The sequence below is a fragment of the Cyberlindnera jadinii genome, assembly GCF_001661405.1.
Source record: "Cyberlindnera jadinii NRRL Y-1542 unplaced genomic scaffold CYBJAscaffold_16, whole genome shotgun sequence".
NCBI classification, from domain to species: domain Eukaryota; kingdom Fungi; phylum Ascomycota; class Saccharomycetes; order Phaffomycetales; family Wickerhamomycetaceae; genus Williopsis; species Williopsis jadinii.
Window position 1 is genome coordinate 1 of NW_017963667.1, and position 20,553 is coordinate 20,553.

A 20,553-nucleotide genomic window follows, 5' to 3' on the forward strand; every position below is an offset into this window, starting at 1 on the left:
GTTTACAAGCCTAATGCGCTTATCACTCGACAAACGTTTCAATGTGATGTAGGTGTCACTCAGGGATGACTTTCTAGGCATAATTACATTTCTTAATGCTGTTCTTCAAAGTGTTTCCTATGTATTGACACTGGTGACTTGCCTTTAATGGAAATTAACGTTGACGTTGAGGTAACCATCAGCTGCATCTGGCCAATTTTCACCGACTTGACTACAAAATCCCCCTCCAAAACTGCGAAACATTCACCTTTTTGGTGCTTAACTATGGTGAGCCCGGGATTTTCAGAACTTCCCGATTGATGCATGTGAGGCGCAAAAAATTTGTATGGGAAAATTGCCGTTCACCTGTTCCAAGTGGAGCTCGTTTCCGATTATGTAAGATGCTTATGTAAGCAGGTTGGGCATGTGTGGTGCCTACCGATGGGTCTAGTATGTATACATGCTATAGTGTTTAATTATACTCTCAATTGGACTGTAGAAGGGGTGAAACTGGTTGTAGTCGATTCACGGAGGGGAGATGTTTATGATTGGACGATGTCCGGTTAGTGTGCTCGGTTGTATTTCGTAGACTTTTCCAGGTGGCTTTACAATCAGCACTGTAGTCTGAGATGGTTAGTAGCAGCCAAGTGCGAGTTATCCATCAACCAAGTGAAGTCTTGAGTAGGAGCTGTAGGTTCTTGGTGACGGAAAAGTGGGATGTTTGCTGGGGCCAAGATTGATGGTGGCTTCACGGGCTGAAGAACTAAAAGTGGCCTGAATCAATGTCGTGGTTACACCCTCAGAAGGTGAGCAGTTTGGTGACAGACTTAGACCAGTGATGTGTGTGTGTTCTGGGTAAACTCTACGGCATGTAATGCTGGCAGTCAGCTGCTTAATTCTGTCATAAAGGAATGTGATTGCTTATGTATGAAGTATAGGTTAAATGAGCTGATCACTCGCCATAATGGTTATATATTGTTGGAGTCTCTCACAGTAATGGACTCAACATTTGGATTTAATACTGCACATCTCCTTGGACATCTTCAAATCCTCTCCAACTTTGTCATCAATTTCAGTTGTGTAGAACTTTCTGGAAGGCACCTTGTGCTCAAACAAGTAATCCATTTCCATTGGAGACCTGTTCTTTGCCTCTGGATAGATGACAAAGGACACGATCATAAAGACAAAGCTGAATCCCATCCAGAAGAACCCTGTCTTTGCACCCCAGTTCCAAGCAGTCGCATTCAACATGTATGGGGTGATAACACCTCGAGATATAGAGCACAATAGATAAAGATTTCTCCCAAGCGATGCCGTTTTAGCTCTCAGTCTGGCTGTTGGGAATTCTGAACATGCAAGGTAGGCAATGGGACCCATAGTGGAGGAATAAACCAGCTGTAAACAAAGAATCATTCCAGCTATAGCCCATGAAACGGAGGAGTTCTGTAAAGGTGACTGTGTTCCCAGAATTCCAATCACCAATAGTACCACACAGTGGAGAAAGAGTCCAATAAGAATGTTGAATCTTCTACGAAGCCATCTCATTGTAAACCACACGAAAAATGTACCAATAAAGGATATGACGTTTTTGACCATTGTAATGTCAAAAGAGTGCACCGTTGACATACCTGCCGAAGTCATAAAGTACGTTGAATACCCATTGATCGCTGAACCACACCACGCTTGTACAACCCATGCATAAAGCACCAGTAGCGTTCTTCTTCTATTGGCACCCTTGAACAAGTCAGAGTAACTTGAATTCTCAGCGTAGGTAACTTCTAAGAGGTTCGTATAGTAAGCAGCACGATAGAAACTCTCAGCATCTTCCTGTGTAGATGTCAGCCTTTGTGCTGAGTTCATTGCCTCTTTTTCTTTCCCTCTTTTCAACAACCACACCGGCGATTCTGGTGCAAAGAAAATACCAATACACAATGGCAAAGGCCAAATCCATTGAAGTCCAAAGGCGATTCTGTATGAGCGTGGATCATGGTTAATATTCAGCAGCCCACGCAAAACACCTGCACTGATCAAATGTCCAATCACCCAGCAGAGATTCACATAGGTGGCCATGTAAGGCTTCAAAACCACGGGAGTGACATCTGAAACATAGGTAATTGCCAACGACTGAAAAGCACCCCATGGTAGTCCACACACCACTTGACCTGCAGTGAGCATTCCCAATGAGTTGGCAAAGAAAACGATGAATATTGCGCCCGTGAAGAAAAGCAGATTTGCTATCAAGGTCTTCCTATAACCAAACCTATCAACACACCACGCAGCAATGATCAGGCCAAAGAATTGACCACAAGATGCGGCATTGGCCACTCCAGACTGCCATGGCGCAGGGATCTCATAGGTCCCGTTCGTGTTAAGATTACCCAAGTTCTCTTTGAAGGCTGGAAAGGCAAAGAGTGAGCTGATTAACGAAGTGTCATAACCTTCCATGATCACAGTATTGGAGATCACGACAGCCCAGAAAACTGCCTTCTTGTACTTGCACAATGCCTGCCACAAGGTTAGAGATCTTTCGTACTCGAGAATCTGTTGTATTGGATCATTCACAGAGTCATCGGTAACGTTGTTAATGGCGACAGGTCCATTGTTCTTCTCTGACATGATTGCTGGATGGTGATGGTGATGATGAGCTCTTCAACTACCTCACAGAGGCATCTAAGTCTTCTTTTATAGTTTACCCAGCGTTCTTAACGTATACAATGACTATCAGCATGCCATGTGGGCCACTCTGTCCATAGTCTTGAACTATGAACGAGTGTATCTAATAGCAAAGGAAGGCCATGTGCTCAATTGGCATGTACAAAATAAAAATTGAAAGATTTTAGGTGTACATAGCGTCTTTGCATCAATTATTCCGTCTTTGCGCAGTTGTTCCGTCTTTGCGCAGTTATTCCATCTTTGCGCAGTTATTCCGTCTTTTGCAATTGAAGTGACACCACGTTGTTGCCTTGGCCTTATATAACTGCTTGAGGTGAAGCAGATGAGTCGACTTCATTGTGTTGTCATTTCACACATCACCAATAGTTTTTTTGTTTGATTGTTAGGGCGCAAGATGACCCAAAGTCCAGGACTAAGTGTTGATGGTGAGAAATTCCATTCCAATGGACAACCAAAGCTGTTTAAGGGAACCACGTTAGTGTGCCATATTCCAAGAGAAGACGGGATGTTCCAGAAGCTTTTGGATGTTTATCGACACCTGATTGGCTGTAAATATACCGATAAGCTATGTCTTCTTCCAACGTCGAGTTACCACATCACAATCATTGGAACTTCCAATAGAAGAGTGATTCCCCAGAAGGTTATAACTGAGGACATCGATGGTGGAGACGATACGATCTTTGAAAAGGTTTATCAACAGCTACAGAATGTGCCCGGACTGCTGGACTTTGAATTCCCGCTGTCGTTCAAGGCTGTTGGGTTCGTATTCAGTGGTAACACCTTATCTCTTCGCATGGAGCCGTTGTACCACCAAAAAACCTCACTTGAGATACTGAGGAGCCAAATAAGCGATGTGCTTGGGCTCAAAGAAGAACATGGGTATTACTATCATATTACCTTAGCCTATTTTGTAGAGCAATTTGACGAATCAGATAGATCTGAGTTCTTGAAAGGTCTTCCTCAATTGAACAAGTTAGTGGAAGGCAGTATCGTCAGCTTCAATCAGATGGAGTTTTGCACTTTCCAAGACATGTTTGACTTCAACATCAAGCATGTATTTGGTTAATTTACTTGCTTTGGTATAATTGACACAAGAGGCATATTAATTCTCTTCGCTGTAGCTAAAACATGTGGGTTAAAACTGAACCTTTTCTTGGTTTCACTGCATACTGAGGCACGTGGGTCTGAGTGGATCTTGCGATTTCAAAATAAGGTAAAAATGCTTCAATCTGTTTTGAATCTCGAGATTGTTGAAACATGCGAAGATGATTCCTTCAAGGAAGAGACCATGCTATACGAGACCTTGTGATGAATGCTCGAAGAGGAAAAAAAAATGTGATCGATCAACATCCACCATCGGCATCTGCACAAACTGCATAAAGTTTGATAGACTCTGTGGGGATGAACGAGGGAAGCTGAAGTCTGGTCCGAAGCCAAAGAACCCTGGCAGATCAGACGAGATCTATGGGAAGATCCCCTTTGAGGAACTCGCCCACTGTATAAGGGCCTTCAATACCCACATGTACGTCTTCTTCCCTGTTGTTTCAAGCGATGAGCTCATTTCACGTATCTTTTCATTCTGCAAAACTGACCCTACTTCAAATCTTCAATTGATAGCTTTAAACGAGGAAAGTGCACTGACTTACGCCCTCTGTTGTTCAATATCTGCTGTCGTTTGTGTCCATTTCCAACGCACTGCGTCATACTCACCCAAGCCTCTTACCAGTTGTTCGTCTTCTGCTAAATACGTCGATGAAGCAAGACAAGTAGTTCACGAATTTGGGCTGGATATGAATCCAACAATGGAAACTGCACTTATGCAATTCTTCTTACATGTTTACTACTCTTCTTCAAAACAATCGCTGAAGAAAGGAATAATATGTCTACGAGATGCGATCTCGATAATACAACTGTTCGGCTTGCATTGTGAAACAACGTATTCATTCCTACCAAGAAACCAGGCACATTTATGGAGGAAGATTTACTACATGATACTGATTACAGAAAGGTTTCAATGCTTCAGACTGCAATGTTATCAAATCAAATTCGATGCACTATTACAGGCATCTATCAACTTTCCCACAGTTGAAGACGACAAGCACCCTGATGTGTTAATTGGGTTCGTGCAGTTGGCACAACTGTTCAGTGCTGCAGACATCTTTTTCCTTTCAGTTGTTTATGGAACCGTCACGGTACTGCATCCTGAACTTGACAAAGAGATGAGTTTAATACAGAACATATACAACAAGCACACCAGGTGTTACCTTACCAAGTCTTCAATGGTCAAGTTTCAATCAAATTTATTGGAGTCACTCCGGATGTTGGACCAAGTTAAGGACCAGTCACAGTTGGTTAACATCCTTCTTACTAAGGCGTGGTTACAAAGCCTTGGATGGAGTGCCTCTTTGAATGAGAAGTACATTGAAGAAGAAGCCAACGAGGCCTGTCTCAGAAGTACATTTCCACAAGACATAGCTACGAATTTTCTTCGTGACACTTGCTCATTACCCGAATCTGCCTTCACCATGAATGGACCTGGTATTTGCCTCAAAATGCTTCAGCTCGTTGACTCGTTGCAATCGAGAATTACTGAGACACCGGATCAATGGGATGATTGGATGCTGTTACATGATAGGTTGTTCAGTCTGACTCAGAAGATTGAGAAGTACAAGTGGCCTGGTTATCAGATCCCTGATAAACTCTTTTTGAATATACAAACTTTTGAACAATCTAGGTCGATACCTGGATCGTTACTGTTTCTAGAAGAATCTTCTGTGGACAAATCTAATGAAAGGTTTGGGAATAGTGATTCTGAAGTTATTATCATGCCATGAATATTTTTACTTCTCCAATGACATGGTTGCTTCATTCTTGTTGATATACCTTGTTACTTCTTCAATCTGTTTTGGAGTCCGTCAAAGGTGTCTATACTGGCTACATTTATAAGTTACTAAAGTCTGATCTTTTAAACATCAAGTTTCACATTAATAGTTACCTCTACAACAGCCATGGTTGACTGTTCAAAGACACTAAACGATATGAGTCAGACCAATGTCTCCATTTTAAAGAGTGAAATATGGAAATCGAAATTAGAATCAAGTACGAAGTATTTGGATGTATTCGTATTACTCAGGTCCAAACGAATTTGCAAGCTGCTTTTGCTCGCTTGGACACATGTATAGAGCTTACAAGATCTCTTTTGAGAAGTAATAGCTAGATTGCCTTTGCTCTTGATTGAAATAAACTGCGCTTCCATTTTGTTAACATGTCAACGAGATTGGTGATTTCTTAACGTGGAGTATTAGAAACTTTGGAGATATTTTGATAATACATTCCAGTATTGTTCATTCCAATAGTTTGCTACAATTTAATAATGAGAAAAAGTCTTCATTCAACGAGTTTATCAACGAATACCGACAACGTTATATACTTGGTGCATGGGTCTGAACTTGAAAAAGATTTCCCCGGGAAATTTTTTGGACTGGCTAGATAAAATCACTAGCCTTGTGCTTGTCAAAGAGGCAATTAGGGTTGTAAAGGCTGTCCTGACTTATTCAAGGTTAGGATAAAAGGAAGTGGTAGACCAGGATGTTTTAACTGATGAGAGTGATCGCTCTCTGGAAGGGTTAATGCTATATAATACTTGCCTCTTCTCGAAGCAGAAGTATGAAGCTACGATCCTACTTTGGGCAAAGGCTATATACAATTGTGACAACATTGAGCTCGCACACCAGTAGGGACAATAACACACTCTAATACGGTCAAAATCGGCTTACTCGTCCTTGCAGAAGAAGATATGACGCTAATGACACAACGTACAAAGAACATCAGAGCCCAAGGCGTAGCCCATGACCTGGAAGCACAATTCAGAAGAGTATCGCAATGAGTGCTTCAGCGAGCCGACACAATAGCACACCGGTGGATCAACAGTGAGTCCCAGTCTTTCCCCCTGCCTCTGTCTCAACCTCGCGTAGTAACCATCAAGACAGTAATAACCTCAAACACACACGTTTGTGTCACATTAAACCCGCACACCACATCACGTGCCTATCTTACGTAATTTCTTACGTAATCCACAACCCCCATCTTCGTGCCTCCCCTCCAAGCCCCATCAGAGCCACTAAATCCCCCTACAAATATCCATGTGCCTCACCAATCCACGCCACAACTACAACACACGATCCTTCTCCTCTATCCAAATCCCCCCTTTCCTCTTACCCGTTTGGGAAATTCTTAACTGAAAGGGGTAAGAGCCTCTGAGACAACGCCCGACGCGTAAAAGTTTTCCCAATTTACGCGTACGAAAATCTCTTCCTCACTATGTAATTTTTTCTTTTTTGTTCTCTCAAATTACGCGCATGGAAAGAGCCCTTCGTATTTTCTATGCTGTTGGAATTTCTCCCTTACAAGGATTTTTTTAGTTGTTGTTGATTGGAAAGGATTTTATACATCAACTTGTATTTTTTGTTTCAATTGAGCTGTTTCACCTTGCCGTGTTTGACATTTTTCATCTCAGGCCCACAGTTCACGTACATTTCTGAGAGGACTGGACGTTGTTTCAACCTTTTTGCTTGGAGATTATTACCGTTAGTCCCCGTTCTTCCTCTGCCACCTCAAGACACATTGAAAACACTGCCAGACAGGTGAGAAGGCACTGTCTGTGTATTTTCCATACTGACAAGTGATCACAGGCCCTTCCCACACGGTGAACAATGAAGCAAACCCTCTCGCAGGCCTCCCTTGATACGATGAGCTATACCAGCGATAACAACACTGAAAGCGCAGCGTTTTCCTCTACGCCAACAACGTCGCATTCGTCTCCAGAGCCCTATCCTCAGGGCACGGTCAAGGGCATGTCGAATGAGACGCTGTCCAAGGGCTCTGCCACCGTTGCTAACGAGCCACGGCACAACTACCAGGACGTTTCTCCAGACTTACTCCAGAATGGCTTCTACAACTCGCAATCGCTCAAGGACCATGCAAAGACCATCCGCAAATCACTGGTGATGTCGGACTCGATGGCGTCTGTTGCTATACACGACCATGACTACGGCCGAGGCGAGAAGACTGGGATCGCAATGACGAACTCACCAAGCTTCAGTGCGTTGGCCAGCATCCTGGAGAAGAAGCAGGTGAGGGCCGTCAAGCCAAAGACAGTGCTGTCGCCAAATCTGATTGAATTAGATGAGGATGAGGATGCGAATGATACGACTACTCCAACTATCAAACAACAAGAACCAGTATACGACGATGACGACATCTTCAAGACTCCAGAGGTTAAACAGCAGAAGGCCTTCCCTCCTCAACCGCTTACAGAGCCTCTGCCAAGAGTTGATGAAGGACAGGAGGAGGCACATGATGACGTTGAAGACGATTCTCCAAACCTCAAAGTTTTGTCGACGAGTCCAGAGAAGCCAGCTATGGATAAAGAGCTTCCTTCCTTACAACGTCCTGCGATGATAGTGTCGAGCGATCCAACGTCGCTCCAGGCTTCCCAACACCAACACATCATCAACAACTACAAGGTGAGAAGCACGTCACAACAAGTTGTACAGGATCATCAGCCTAAGTCCACTCCCAAACAGACACCAGGGCTTGGACAGCATTACTCGAAGAGAGCAAGCTCCATGCCTGTACTGGTAGATTCACAGGCACACAATAAATCACACGAGAAGAAGCGTTCATTGCTCTCGTTCTTCAAGAAGAGATCTGTCTCAGGCACCGATGTTCCACACGTTAATAAGCAGCAACAGCACCAACAGCACCAACCTCAGGTTAAAAAGATGGCGTCGTCGCAGTCCTTCCAGATTCAAAGCCCACAGGCTCAGGCACAGCAACCACGAGCAGCACAACGGTCAACATCCTCAACATCTGTATTCTCTGCTTTCAGAAGATCCAAGAAGCCAACGTTTGAAATTGTGGAAGAGCCTCAATTTGCTTATAAACAACAAGAGCAGACGAATGGTGTGGATGAAGATGCATTCACAAAGGAGCCTTCTGACGATAATGCATCGTTCTCATCTGATGAGGGGTTTAACGAAGACTTCAACAAGCTGAAAGTTGAAGCGATGGATAAATCCACTCTAGAGCCATTATCAAATGCTGAACTGGAGAAAGATTATGAGACAAAACGATCCTCTCAAATATCACAAGGCGAGACTCTATTCCCAAGAAAATTGTCTGCCCATGATGTGGAATCAATAGTGTCATTGGAACGTAACAGATCGCAGAGTCGTCACTCAATCATCTCTCGTCGTCATTCTCAAAGCTCGAGCAGACCATTGTCACTTGTGGAAGCCATTGAATCAAACGCAAGGGAAGCTGGCATGCACATTGAACAGGGTATTCTAAGACCACCTTCAACATATTCTTTATCAACAAGTACTCAGCAGAGTCCGAAGATCCTGGATGCTCAAGAAGGATATAACGACGACGGTGATGATGATTCCTTTCACTTTGAGGATTTCTCAAATGCCTTGGAATTTGATGACATTGCTGATCAATACATTGCCGATAACAAAGTCAATGATGGTAATGAAAGCTCTTACGATGATAATGACGTCTCAGACCTCCTGGAATTTTCAGAATTCATCGACTTTGGTGGTGATTTGGAACTGAACTTTGATCTTGATGACGATTCCACTCCACTGTCACAACCTCCTCTCAACTCCAGCTCTTTATCTGCCGTTGGTACTGATGCACACTCATTCCAATCGCCAGCGTCTCTCCAATCTGCCAGATTCAGCAACAAAGCTGTACAATCCCCAAATACATCACCTTTCATCCCAGACTCTGCCTTTGTTCCGTCCATGAGTCGTCCGATTTCAATGTCATTCCGTGGCTTAAAGGCCCCAACACTGAACAGATATCAAGACTCTGGATCAACACAGTCATTCGGGTCCTCAAATGCACCATCTGTGAACAAAGGCTCAAAAACTGTTGAATTTTCTAGCAAAATTACACTGTACGATGTATACGCAGAGGACGAATATGATAGAAAACCTGACATTGCAACTTGCAACCAACTCACTCCACAATTGGCGCAAAGAATCAGAGTAGAGCTGAATGAATTGAAGAGTGAAATGGAAGTCCATGAGGATTCAAGATGTTACACGCATTTCTTCTAGCGTTGAATTACAATGTTCTTAATGATTTCTAGGGCAAGACGCTCGCTAACAATCAATGTAGATCTATATGTAGATATATACAACTTCATTCGAATGACTCGAATCTCAAATCCCAGCCGATTTGCGGACCAAGCTTTGGCAATACCTCGGCAACACTTTGCACATCCTTGTCACCTCTACCAGAGATGTTGATGATGATGTGCTCGTCTGGTTTCATGGTCTTTGCCAATTCAACACCACCATAGACTGCATGGGAAGACTCCAAGGCTGGAATGATACCTTCCAACTGTGACAACAGTCTGAAGCCTTCAAGAGCATTGGCATCCGTTGCAGCAATGAATTGAGCACGGCCAGAGGCCTTCCAGGCAGCCAATTCTGGACCGACACCTGGGTAATCCAAACCAGCAGACACGGAATGAGTATCATGGATCTGACCATCTTGGTCTTGAAGAACATATGTTTTAACACCGTGGAACACACCTGGTTCACCAGCAGTCAGAGTAGCAGAGTGGTAGCCAGAATCAAGACCATCACCACCAGCTTCAACACCAAGGAGCTTAACAGACGTATCGTGCTCGAATGGAGAGAAGATACCAGTGGAGTTAGAACCACCACCGACACACGCAACAATGGCATCTGGCAGTCTGCCCTCATTCAAAGCCTTGAACTGCTCCTTGGCCTCTTTACCAATGACAGACTGGAAAGTACGTACAAGAGTTGGGTAAGGATGAGGACCAATAGCAGATCCCACAACGTAGTGGGTGGTTTGTAAGTTCGTCACCCAGTTTCTGAAGGCTTCAGAGGTTGCATCTCTCAATGTCTTTGTACCGTTGGTGACAGCAACAACATCAGCACCCAGGATCTTCATTCTGAAGACGTTAAGGGCTTGACGACGAACATCCTCAGCTCCCATGTAGACAGTACACTTAAGACCAAACTTGGCACAGGCAGTTGCAGTGGCAACACCGTGCTGACCAGCACCTGTCTCGGCGATGATCTCCTTCTTGCCCAATCTCTTAGCCAGGAGGACCTGTGCCAAAGCATTGTTGATCTTGTGCGAACCAGTGTGGTTGAGATCCTCACGCTTCAACCAGATCTGTGCACCACCAGCGTGCTCTGTAAGACGTTCAGCCTTGTGGAACGAGGATGGACGACCAATGTACTGGTATAACGATCTGAACTCGTCCCAGAATGTTGGGTCAGCAACTGCCTCTTCGAATGCCTTCTCTAGCTCTCTCAAACAGGCATGGAGAGCCTCTGGCACGTACTGACCACCAAACTCGCCGAATCTTGGTGAAAACTTGTGCTCCTCTTTGAACGAAGGCTCGTCCTTCTTGACGAAGGAGTCCGTGGCAGTTGGCTCGAATGGCTTCACCTCTCTGTTGTCCAAGATCTCCTTGACGTACTTCTTAGCAACGTCACCACGCTCACCAAACTGGCTCTCGCCAATGAGAGTCACAACTTTCGAGCCGATAACGACACCGTCAGCAACGGATCCCACGCTGAGGAAGTGCTCTCTAGTGCTGACACCAAAACCAACAGCCAATGGTGTGTCACCGGAGTATTTTCTGACCCTGCTAACGAGCTCAGAGATTCCAGTGCTGACGCTGGAAGAGGCACCAGTGGTGCCCATCTTGGAGACAACGTAGATGAACGAGTCAGCAATCTCAGACAAGAGGGCCAATCTCTCATCAGTCGTCGATGGAGCAACAAGCGGGATATAGCTGAGGCCCTGTTCTGTACAGGTGCTTCTGAACTTGACGGCATCCTCTGGAGGAAGATCCACAACGATGAAGCCGTTGGCACCAGCCTGCTGGGCATCCTTGATCAACTTCTCCTCCCCATAGTGGAGAATAGGGTTGTAGTAGCCCATTAGAATGATTGGAACAGTCACGCCGGCGTCTCTGGCCTTCTTCACGAGCTCGATGGTGTGCTGGACGGTGATGCCGTTGTTCAATGCTGTGGTGTTTGCAACCTGGATTGTAGGGCCGTCGGCAATCGGGTCAGAGAAGGGAACACCCAGCTCGATGATGTCGACACCTCCCTCCTGGAAGCCTTGGAGGATGGGAACCGTGTCCTCGATGGTAGGATAACCCGCGGTGATGAAGGTCACAAGGGCTTTACGGTCTGTTACAGTGCGTGGTTAGTACCATAGTCCATCGCTATCAGCGACTCGTTCTGTGGAGAGGGCTTCTCCCTTCACCGAAGCAGCCTATAAGCGTTCAACAGCGAGGTACTCACTCTCTTCTTTGCACTTTGCAAAGGTTTCTCTTATCTGTGCGCTCATATTTGTGTAGCAATTGCTGTAGAGATGGGCTCTTTGGTGAGTAATTGTTCCTGTTTTGAAACTTTTTGATACGGATTTCGAGGGCCTGTTGGGGGCGGCGCTGAGATTTTTTCGCGGCGGTTGACTCATCGGATGTCTGGGTTTTTCGGGGTGTGCGGGTGTCTAGGTGTTCGGGTGTACGGGTGTACGGGTGTACGGGTGTCTAGGTGTACGGGTGTCTAACGGCTGTCTCCTCACGTGACCACATACTTATACACACTATCTCGCTACTCAAACTATCCAGCTATCCAGCTGCTCGTGTGGCTCGTGAATATGCTTCCATATTAGGCAAATCCCTTCTTACGCTTCTTCTGTTTTCTCTGTGTGGACTGCGATGACTGCGACTTCTGGCTGAAGGCACCTGGCCTCTTCAGTGAACTGCGTGCGAACTGCGAATGAGCCTGTGTCTGGCTCGAGACAATGGCTGGCTGTGAAGATAGAGCTGGTATGTGGTCTACGAACTCATCCTCTTCCACTGGCTCAGCCTCGTGTTCCTCGTCCGGTGAGTCCCACCCGGCAACGAGCTCCCTGGTCTCTTTATCCAACGTGCTGTAGGTGGCATTCGCTAACTCGTCCTCGTGCTCTTCACTGTGGAATATCGATAACGTCAGGGCCAAGTCTCTGGTGACTTCATGGCAGATTGTCTCTTGAGGCCAGATTGCAGTCATTCTGCTCTGGATGTCCTTGAAATTTGTCTCGTTTGAATCTTCAACCAGACACTGGAACAGCTGTGGCAAGGGAACATGCTGAATGCCCTTGAGTTTACACTGCTCGACCAACTGCTCCATCATGTTATCGAACTCCTCCAAATCCGAGAACCCACAAAGCTCAGAGCCATCTCTCAGTGATGACGGTTGGCTATGTCTAAGTTTATCGATGTCAAAGCTGTTTGCAAACTTGAGGAAAACTTGTTCGTCGTCCTCATCGTTTTCTGATACGGGTTCAACATCACTGAATAACGCAGGCAGCGAGTCCCTCGAACGTTTTATCGTGGCCTTCCTTTCCCATCCACCCATTTCATGACTACGAGCTTTGGTTATCGTCTCCTTGGCCTGCTTCAACATTGGAGGGGGTGTGATTCCATTCAAAACGGTTGTGTTTTCACTTGACAATATCACCCTAGTCAGCTCCAGGTCTTTTGAGAATTTATAGAGAGCAAACCACAATCCTTGTGGTTTTGCAGTTGTGCTGTTTGAATGACCTTCGTTATCTGGTCCACTATCACCATTGTCAGCAGGTTCACTATCACCATCGTCAGCAGACTCGTCTTCATCGCCTTCATCTTCGAACAAAGGTTGGAGTACGAAGTCGTGTATCATTTCATGGCTCTCAACTTTATAGATGAAGGGGTCCTTGATCGACTTGGGAAAGCCATTATCCAATTTGAACTGGAATACAACAACCAGCGGCGTCATTTCACTGTGAACAAAGACGTATTGAACGTCATCGTAGCTTTGTAACGACATTCTCAGAGAGGGATCATCTGGGTTGAGACAGTGCTTCCATGAAAGAACCCTCTTGAACGAGTCTCCTTCAACATCAACCCAAATCAACTCCCTTGAAGTCAATAGCATGCCATACCTGTTGCTGGTCCTCCATCTGGAATATTCCCTCATCTCTGACCACCCATTACAAGTTATAATATCCTGACACTCATCTCTCCTCAGATTTACCAATTTCACATAGCTTCTTCCAATCAATAGCAACGTATCCTCGTTAAAGCCCCATGATATTCTCTTGAAACTGGATAGCTCGTCAGGTACAAAGGCACACCCTTCTTTGAATGGCACCATCCTAGCCTTGGTCCTTCTGTAGATCGCCCATTTGCCCTTAACACCAATAATACCCACTGTACCTGAATCAAATGGATTGTTCACGACATGTGCAATCTCCTCGCCAAGGCACTCTGCTGTTATGTCAAAAGCTCTAATCAGACTTATACCTCCATCCTTTGTGATCTTCACATCGACTATGGAGCATCCCAACGAGGTTCTCACCATAATGCTTTTCTGTGGGATCTTGAATACGGGATCAGACTTGAAGGTCTCAACCTGTTTAATGGAGCATTCAAACTGTAGCATCGCACCTCCTTTCAATGTTGGCAGTTCCATTGAGATGGCCTCTCCATTCACCATTACATCCTGTTTCAAATCCGTAACGCTCTGCACCACCAAATAGTCACCACTTGCACCACCAGTATACGCAACTATGGGTACTCTCTTCTGCTTAAATGCGGCCTTGATGTACCCAAAGTCCAACATCCTCCCAATAGAGGGATCATACACTGCATCGCATTTCGAAAAGTCTTGAGGGTCGTTCTCCAAAGAGTGCAACAGGTCCGACGGAACCTCTAGCATCACCGCCTTGTAGAGTGCATCCTTACCACCATCCCTGGCCTTGCACGTACCAACCAGCTGGGCTTTGGAGAGCCTCACAGAGGAATTGGGAACCGTCTTCAGCCCATAACCACTGTCCCGTTCCCTAGCAAAGACCCATGGATTCTCCGGGTTGTACTGCGATAAGAAGTTACTGGGGCCATTGATTCCATGGCTCAGCTGGACTCCAAGCCCCTTCTTCGACGGGAACATCGTATCTCTCGAGCTCATGCGCAGATAGCCATTGCCCCCGTGTGCTCATCGGTTGTTTGTTGATGATTTTTCACCTTCCCGCTATATGCTTTTTTCATTTACCCGGGGGAACAGTTCGGGTAAATAAAGACATTTCGCGTGCTCGTAACCATATCCCAATTGGGTAACTTAGCCATCACCAACCCAGAAGACCAATGACGATGCTGTCTGCTGCCATACTTTATGCCATACTCGCTTTCCTCTTTGGGCTGTCGGTGTTAAGATACGTCCGACAGTCATCGAAAGCTCGCTTCGCAAGCCTTTGTTCCACACCGAGGACACTTTCCCTCATCGCTAGTATGGAGAGACTACACGTCCAACGATGTGTAACAAACGATGGTTACACATGCCATATTGTATCCTCATCACGATAGTAGGGTTGCCATTTGGGATATGGAAGCACCCACCATGAGCTCTGATTGGATCGCCTATTGATCTTATTCAGGAAATTTGGAGGTATCCGTGCCTGTTGTGGTGGACCTTAAGGGCTTCAATCATGTAGGTGCTTGTATTCTATTCACATGTATAGCTTGTTCACCCGTCAATTACAATGTGTACGTACAGCAAAGCTGGTGCTTAGCCCTGTCTGAAGTGGTCCAATGTTGCTTCCAGCTGTGGCTTTTCGGCACTCGCTGAACAGAGCCGAGCTCAGAAGTTGTACGTTTATCGTGCATTGTTCACGGCAGTGCACTGCATGCTGGATCGATATATGTCTCGAACGATGAGGCTAGCGAACAAAGAGGCTCTGAATGATCTAAAAGCCTACTCGAACTGTGGCAATTGTCTAAACTCTACACGATGCTCGTGGAACTGGTGTATATAAATGCGCTGATGCCCACACACTTGAAGAGAAGGCCAAAGAGCTTTGTCTATCGATAACCACTGAGGAAAGCATGCCACTTGAGAAGGAAAGCCTCCACATCGACACCTTATCTGACGAGTCTCCATCATCAGACATTGAGGTCTTCACCGAAGGTCTGAGTGATGAGAAGGTCACTGCTAATGTCGATGCCATAATCGAAGAGCATCCAGAGTTGGCTCCAGAGAGAGACATCCTACTTCGTGGTGCGTTCCTGGCCAATGATGGTGGTGAAGTCCTCGAGGAGAGAAAAAACTTGTATTCCGAGGAGGAGATTCAGTCTCTGCAATTCGAAAACACACACTCTATCAGATCACAATCCTGGACCATGTACCTGATTGCCCTCACAGCGTCGTTGGCTGCTGTTAATTTCGGTCATGATGAGAGTGCCGTTGGTGGTGCTCAGCTGTCTTTCTTCAAGTTGTTTGGAGTTACCAATTCAAACATTCAAGGTCTATTGAATGCTTCTCCATATCTATCTGCAGGTACTATTGGAGCCCCTTCTGCCGTTATTCTTGATCGCTGGGTCGGTCGTAAGTGGATCATCTTCGTTTCTTGTGCTTTTGGTATCGGTGGTTCTCTATGGCAAGCGTTTGCCCAATCTATGGGCTCAATGTTGGCTGCAAGATTGTTCCTGGGTATTGGAATGGGTCTGAACTCTACTGCTGTGCCAATGTTGATCGCTGAGTCCAGTCCAGCAAGATCAAGAGGTGTATTCCTAATGCTTTGGCAAACATTTGTTGCCTTTGGTGTGATGTTGGGAAGTATTTTCAACAGAGCATTTGTGAATATCCCAGGTGAGACATCCTGGAGATTGATGATTGGTGCTTCTTTTGTATCACCGGTTTTGGTTGCAATCTTGATCCTCTTCGTCCCAGAATCTCCTCGTTATTTGGTCGTTACCAACAGAGAGGTTCAGGCATTGACGGTCTTGGAGAAATTGAGAAACGGTAAGCTAAAAGGTGCAAGAGATTTCTACGTCTTGTACTTATCGTTGAAACAGTCCGGTAAGATCCACAAGATTCCAATCTTCCAGCAGATCAAGTTATTCTTCACTGAACGCCGTGTCAGATTTGCTTTCTTAGTTTCGGCATTCAACATGATAATGCAGCAGTACTGTGGTGTCAACGTTCTTGTCGGTTATACCACTACCATCCTTGTTAATTCGGGTATTGACAGTGTTACTGCCATTGCTGGAAGTATTGGTATCGGTGGTGGATGTTTCCTTGCAACGTTCTTCTCGTCTCAGTGTATTGATAGATTTGGCAGAAGAAGAATGCTCATCATCACCTTCCCGGCTTTGGCGTTCTGCATGTTTTGGCTGGGTCTTTCCTTGACAATCACAGACAAGACAAAGAGACTGGGCTCTGGTCTAACTTCTATGTATCTCTTCGTTATCTTTTTCGGTCTTGGAATTGGTCCTGTCAGTTGGACTTACAATGCTGAGGTTTATCCATTAAACGTGAGAGCCTTTGGTGTTGCACTGGGAATGTCCATCAACTGGATCTTGGACTTTGTGTTGAGTATGACATGGCCAACGATGACTAAGACTATGACAACAAGTGGTGCCCTCTACTTCTATGGTGCCTGTAACATTTTTGCCTTCTTCTTCACGTATCTCTTTGTCCCTGAGACAAAGTCTTTGACTTTGGAGGAATTGGATACTGTTTTCTCTCAGAGTCCTATTCATTTTGCCAAACAGCGTAAAGTTTTCAAGTTACTCGGTAAGAATAAGTGATCTCAATATTGGATATATATTGTAATTGATTCTTGATGTTTATACACTCGGCTAACGCTTCAAATCTGTAGCAAAATGAGGGAGATGAGATAACAATAATGCATCACTCGCATGGTACATATATACGTGGTGTTCGGATGAAAAGTGACACAATTAATAAGCATCATAGTCTTTCGTATATAATTGATATATTGAAATAATATAAGCGAATCTAAGGCACTAATTAGATAAAAGCTTGATAGCAGAGTTGTATTCGTACTTTGCTAGTAGCATATCTAAAATTAACTGGACTTTTATCGGATTCTTTTGAGATTTTCTCAAAAGATTTTAAAATATGCTACGGAAAATTTATTCACATAATTTACTAAGACAACAAGGAATCCGATATTCTTCAAATATAGCACAAAAGAGGTATAAATTGGTTATTAATAGATGAAATAGATCTATACGTGTATTTCAACTGTAACTTGACAATCTGAAGTAAAAATCTACAACACTTTTGTATCTTAGACAAGCTAGTACATTCCACTACCCACAATTGGCCCCCGGGAGCGACTTGAACATGTACATGTAATATCACAGGGAATTATCCAGGCCAGTGCTTCATCAATAGAAGTCACAGTCTCCATCTACAACATTCAACAAAAGAAACAAATCGTATGTTCATGAGTGGAGAAATAAATGAAAAAGATAAGAGTGCAAATCAAATGTTATTCTCACAATTTATTGTTCTTCAACAACGAACCTTCTTTGTACAGTTGTTCAAATGAATCCTTGAAGAACTTTGCAGCAATGTTTCTCTTAATCTTCAAAGTTGGGGTGATGGTATCATCAGAGATCTTCAGAGGCTCAATCATAAACTTCACATTGTGCAATTTTTCAAACCCTTGAAGTCCTTCATGCTTGACATTGTCATCCAATTTATGTAGGATGAACTTCTTGATTTCTGGAGAATTGTTAACCTTCTCCAAAACCTGCTCAATCGGTAAACGTGCCAAATGATGTGTCTTACGATGACGTGACAGATGTGTCTTGAATGCTTCTGGTTCAACACCGACAATTGCCACAAGGAAGGTCTTCATCGAGTCACCATGGACATAGATTTGGGTCAAGAAGGGAGTGACAGCAAGATATGCGTTTTCAACACGCTCTGGAGTAATGTATTCACCTTGAGCCAGTTTGAAGAAGTTTTTGACACGATCAATGATGGTGATACGACCACGGCTGTCACGTCTAGCAACATCACCCGTCTTAAACCACCCATCTTCATCAAAGGTATCCTTTGTAGCCTCAGGGTTCTTGAAATAGCGAGGGAAGATTTGGGGACCACGTAATAACAATTCACCTTGTGGTTCATCCAACTCAACACCCTTTTCATCATGTGTATGGTAATTCATCTGTGGTAAAGCACGTAGTCTAAACTCGGTGGTGATGGCAATACCACCACACGTAACCTCCTTATCAAAAGGTGATGAAACTGAGATACCTGACGTTGACTCTGTCAATCCATAGCCTTGTGAGAACCCAGTTCCCAGGGAACTTCTCAAAAAGTCAACAGTTTCAGAACCAATTGGAGCAGAACCACTGATTAAAATACTTGTTTCAGATACACCCAATTTCTTACGAACTCCCTTCAAGGCTAGAGAGTCCAAAAGAATGGAATGTGGTAAACCATCATCTGTCGATTGCTCAATCTTGCTTTCAATTCCTTTCAAAAGCTGACGTCCGACAAAGGAACTAGACATGGCTTCCTTCAAGGATGCCTCCATCTTGGTATAAACTCTTGGAACCAAGCACACGATGTGTGGCTTAACAATGGCCAAGTTCTCAACCAGTTTCAGAGGAGAAGGGTCTGGAGGGAATGCAATTGAACAACCAGTTGTCAATTGCATACTCAAGTTACAAACTTCATAGATATGTGCCAAAGGCAGGAAGCCAAACACTCTAATCTGATCTTCGGGCTTCACAGTAACGTACACAGAGGAAATACTGAACGCAACGAAGGCAGCAGTCATTGACTGTGTAATTTCCACGCCCTTCGGGTTACCTGTAGTACCCGATGTGAAGGAAATACCGAATGTAGATTCTGGTCTAGCCTTGATCACAGGCAATGGATTCAAACGGCCAATGTTCTCCAATTGGTTAAAGTCCAAGATTCTAACGCCTCTTGATTCTGCAACTTGAACCAATCCGAAATCCTTCTCCAAGTCCAAAGGCTCCATAACAACAACAAACTTCAAGTGTGGCAAGCCGTTGTTCTTCTTCAACTGGAAGATCGAGCGTAGCTTCTCCTTTGAAACGACAAGCAAAGGCGTTTCAGTGAAGTTGAGAATATAGGCAGACGTGGTAGGGCCCAGCGTATCATACAACGCCGTGTAGATCAGGTCATAGGCCTGTGTGGCCAGCATCGTAACAACCCACTCAGGTCTGTTTGAGCTGTACAGCCCAACAACAAACTTCTCATCCCTTCCAACAAGGGTTCTGATGCCTGATCCGATTCTGTTTCTCTTCTCCTGCACTTCTCTATAGGTCGCATAGGTGAAGTGGTCTTCATAATCAGACCCATCTTTCTTCAACAGCCTAGTCCCGAGACATGGTCTGTCCGGATAGTGCGCAAAGGCGTGCTCCATGACGGAGAGTACCGTATCGAACCCCGGAGCAACTTTATCAACAAGCGGTTGGCCAACAGGCAAATGTGACGATCTGTATGCGGACGAGTAACCGGGTTTCTCAGAACCCGGGACTCTGTATGTCTGTTTGTGAGGAGCTTTGATCGTTGGTAAAGGCGTGTTTGCCTTCAAAAGGTCGAGGTCAAACTTTCCCTCTTTGTTGTAGCACTCCTCTCTTTTGAGTAACGACGTGAATGAAGACATGGGTGGGGAAGCGTATTAGTCGTGAGGAACGGGACAGGACAAACGGGCCAGACAACCCAAGACATGGTGAAAATACTGGTGGATAGTTGTTGCTTTATAAACACTTTGAGGACAAGCTACAGGAAAAAGAAATAAAAAGTAGTCTCCTTCGGTATATCGACTATTAATTTCACGGTTTCATCATTAATGTGGTGGAGAGTACTGGGAAAGCTCATGACCTACGCGCAAGCTCCGTCTCTTAGCGCGCTGGAGAAGAAATTTGGGTTCAAGTCCCTCGGCATCTCAACCATTAAGCTGAGTACCCCAGGGTTTTCCGCAACGGGGGACAAGTGTTGTTGGAGGCGAGTACAC

The 20,553-nt window shown here is 44.8% G+C and overlaps 7 protein-coding genes across 7 annotated transcripts; 3 read left to right on the plus strand and 4 right to left on the minus strand.

Moving 5' to 3' along the window:
• Positions 1-867: 867 nt before the first annotated feature.
• On the minus strand, positions 868-2,752 carry CYBJADRAFT_169314 (sugar transporter). The gene has a single exon (XM_020215719.1). It carries the CDS (start codon positions 2,593-2,595, stop codon positions 982-984), a length of 1,614 nt encoding a protein of 537 aa, XP_020068494.1. The 5' UTR covers positions 2,596-2,752; the 3' UTR covers positions 868-981.
• A 226-nt stretch (positions 2,753-2,978) lies between these two features.
• CYBJADRAFT_186570 (uncharacterized protein) lies at positions 2,979-6,780 on the plus strand. The gene is made up of 3 exons (XM_020217221.1): positions 2,979-3,706; positions 4,035-5,457; positions 6,390-6,780. The coding sequence occupies exons 1-3, from the start codon at positions 3,047-3,049 to the stop codon at positions 6,536-6,538; spliced, it is 2,232 nt and encodes a 743-aa protein (XP_020068495.1). The 5' UTR covers positions 2,979-3,046; the 3' UTR covers positions 6,539-6,780.
• Positions 6,781-6,889: 109 nt separating this feature from the next.
• CYBJADRAFT_169315 (uncharacterized protein) lies at positions 6,890-9,828 on the plus strand. The gene has a single exon (XM_020215720.1). It carries the CDS (start codon positions 7,365-7,367, stop codon positions 9,777-9,779), a length of 2,415 nt encoding a protein of 804 aa, XP_020068496.1. The 5' UTR covers positions 6,890-7,364; the 3' UTR covers positions 9,780-9,828.
• Positions 9,806-12,103, minus strand: TRP5 (tryptophan synthase TRP5). The gene is made up of 2 exons (XM_020215721.1): positions 12,021-12,103; positions 9,806-11,906 (listed from the first exon to the last, which is right to left on the minus strand). Exons 1-2 carry the CDS (start codon positions 12,064-12,066, stop codon positions 9,865-9,867), a joined length of 2,088 nt encoding a protein of 695 aa, XP_020068497.1. The 5' UTR covers positions 12,067-12,103; the 3' UTR covers positions 9,806-9,864.
• A 186-nt stretch (positions 12,104-12,289) lies between these two features.
• On the minus strand, positions 12,290-14,712 carry RRN6 (Rrn6p). The gene has a single exon (XM_020215722.1). The coding sequence runs from the start codon at positions 14,691-14,693 to the stop codon at positions 12,390-12,392; it is 2,304 nt and encodes a 767-aa protein (XP_020068498.1). The 5' UTR covers positions 14,694-14,712; the 3' UTR covers positions 12,290-12,389.
• Positions 14,713-15,625: 913 nt separating this feature from the next.
• Positions 15,626-17,329, plus strand: CYBJADRAFT_131513 (uncharacterized protein; the record flags this gene model as incomplete). The annotated part of the gene is made up of 1 exon (XM_020212997.1): positions 15,626-17,329. One exon carries the CDS (start codon positions 15,626-15,628, stop codon positions 17,327-17,329), a length of 1,704 nt encoding a protein of 567 aa, XP_020068499.1.
• Positions 17,330-18,045: 716 nt separating this feature from the next.
• CYBJADRAFT_109803 (acetyl-CoA synthetase-like protein) lies at positions 18,046-20,073 on the minus strand (the record flags this gene model as incomplete). The annotated part of the gene is made up of 1 exon (XM_020212065.2): positions 18,046-20,073. A coding segment is annotated over one exon (2,028 nt), but the record flags the coding sequence as incomplete, so codon positions are not given.
• Between the last annotated feature and the right edge of the window lie 480 nt (positions 20,074-20,553).

Bases quoted from the DNA above. Each gene is read 5' to 3' on its own strand.
- CYBJADRAFT_186570 (XM_020217221.1), top strand. From the start codon at position 3,047: ATGACCCAAAGTCCAGGACTAAGTGTTGATGGTGAGAAATTCCATTCC. The intron at 3,707-4,034 runs GTATTTGGTTAA...AACTGCATAAAG, and splicing joins TTGACTTCAACATCAAGCAT to TTTGATAGACTCTGTGGGGA. The intron at 5,458-6,389 runs GTGATTCTGAAG...GCACACCAGTAG, and splicing joins TAATGAAAGGTTTGGGAATA to GGACAATAACACACTCTAAT.
- CYBJADRAFT_169314 (XM_020215719.1), bottom strand. From the start codon at position 2,595: ATGTCAGAGAAGAACAATGGACCTGTCGCCATTAACAACGTTACCGAT.
- RRN6 (XM_020215722.1), bottom strand. From the start codon at position 14,693: ATGTTCCCGTCGAAGAAGGGGCTTGGAGTCCAGCTGAGCCATGGAATC.
- CYBJADRAFT_169315 (XM_020215720.1), top strand. From the start codon at position 7,365: ATGAAGCAAACCCTCTCGCAGGCCTCCCTTGATACGATGAGCTATACC.
- TRP5 (XM_020215721.1), bottom strand. From the start codon at position 12,066: ATGAGCGCACAGATAAGAGAAACCTTTGCAAAGTGCAAAGAAGAGA. The intron at 11,907-12,020 runs GTGAGTACCTCG...GCACTGTAACAG, and splicing joins TGCAAAGTGCAAAGAAGAGA to ACCGTAAAGCCCTTGTGACC.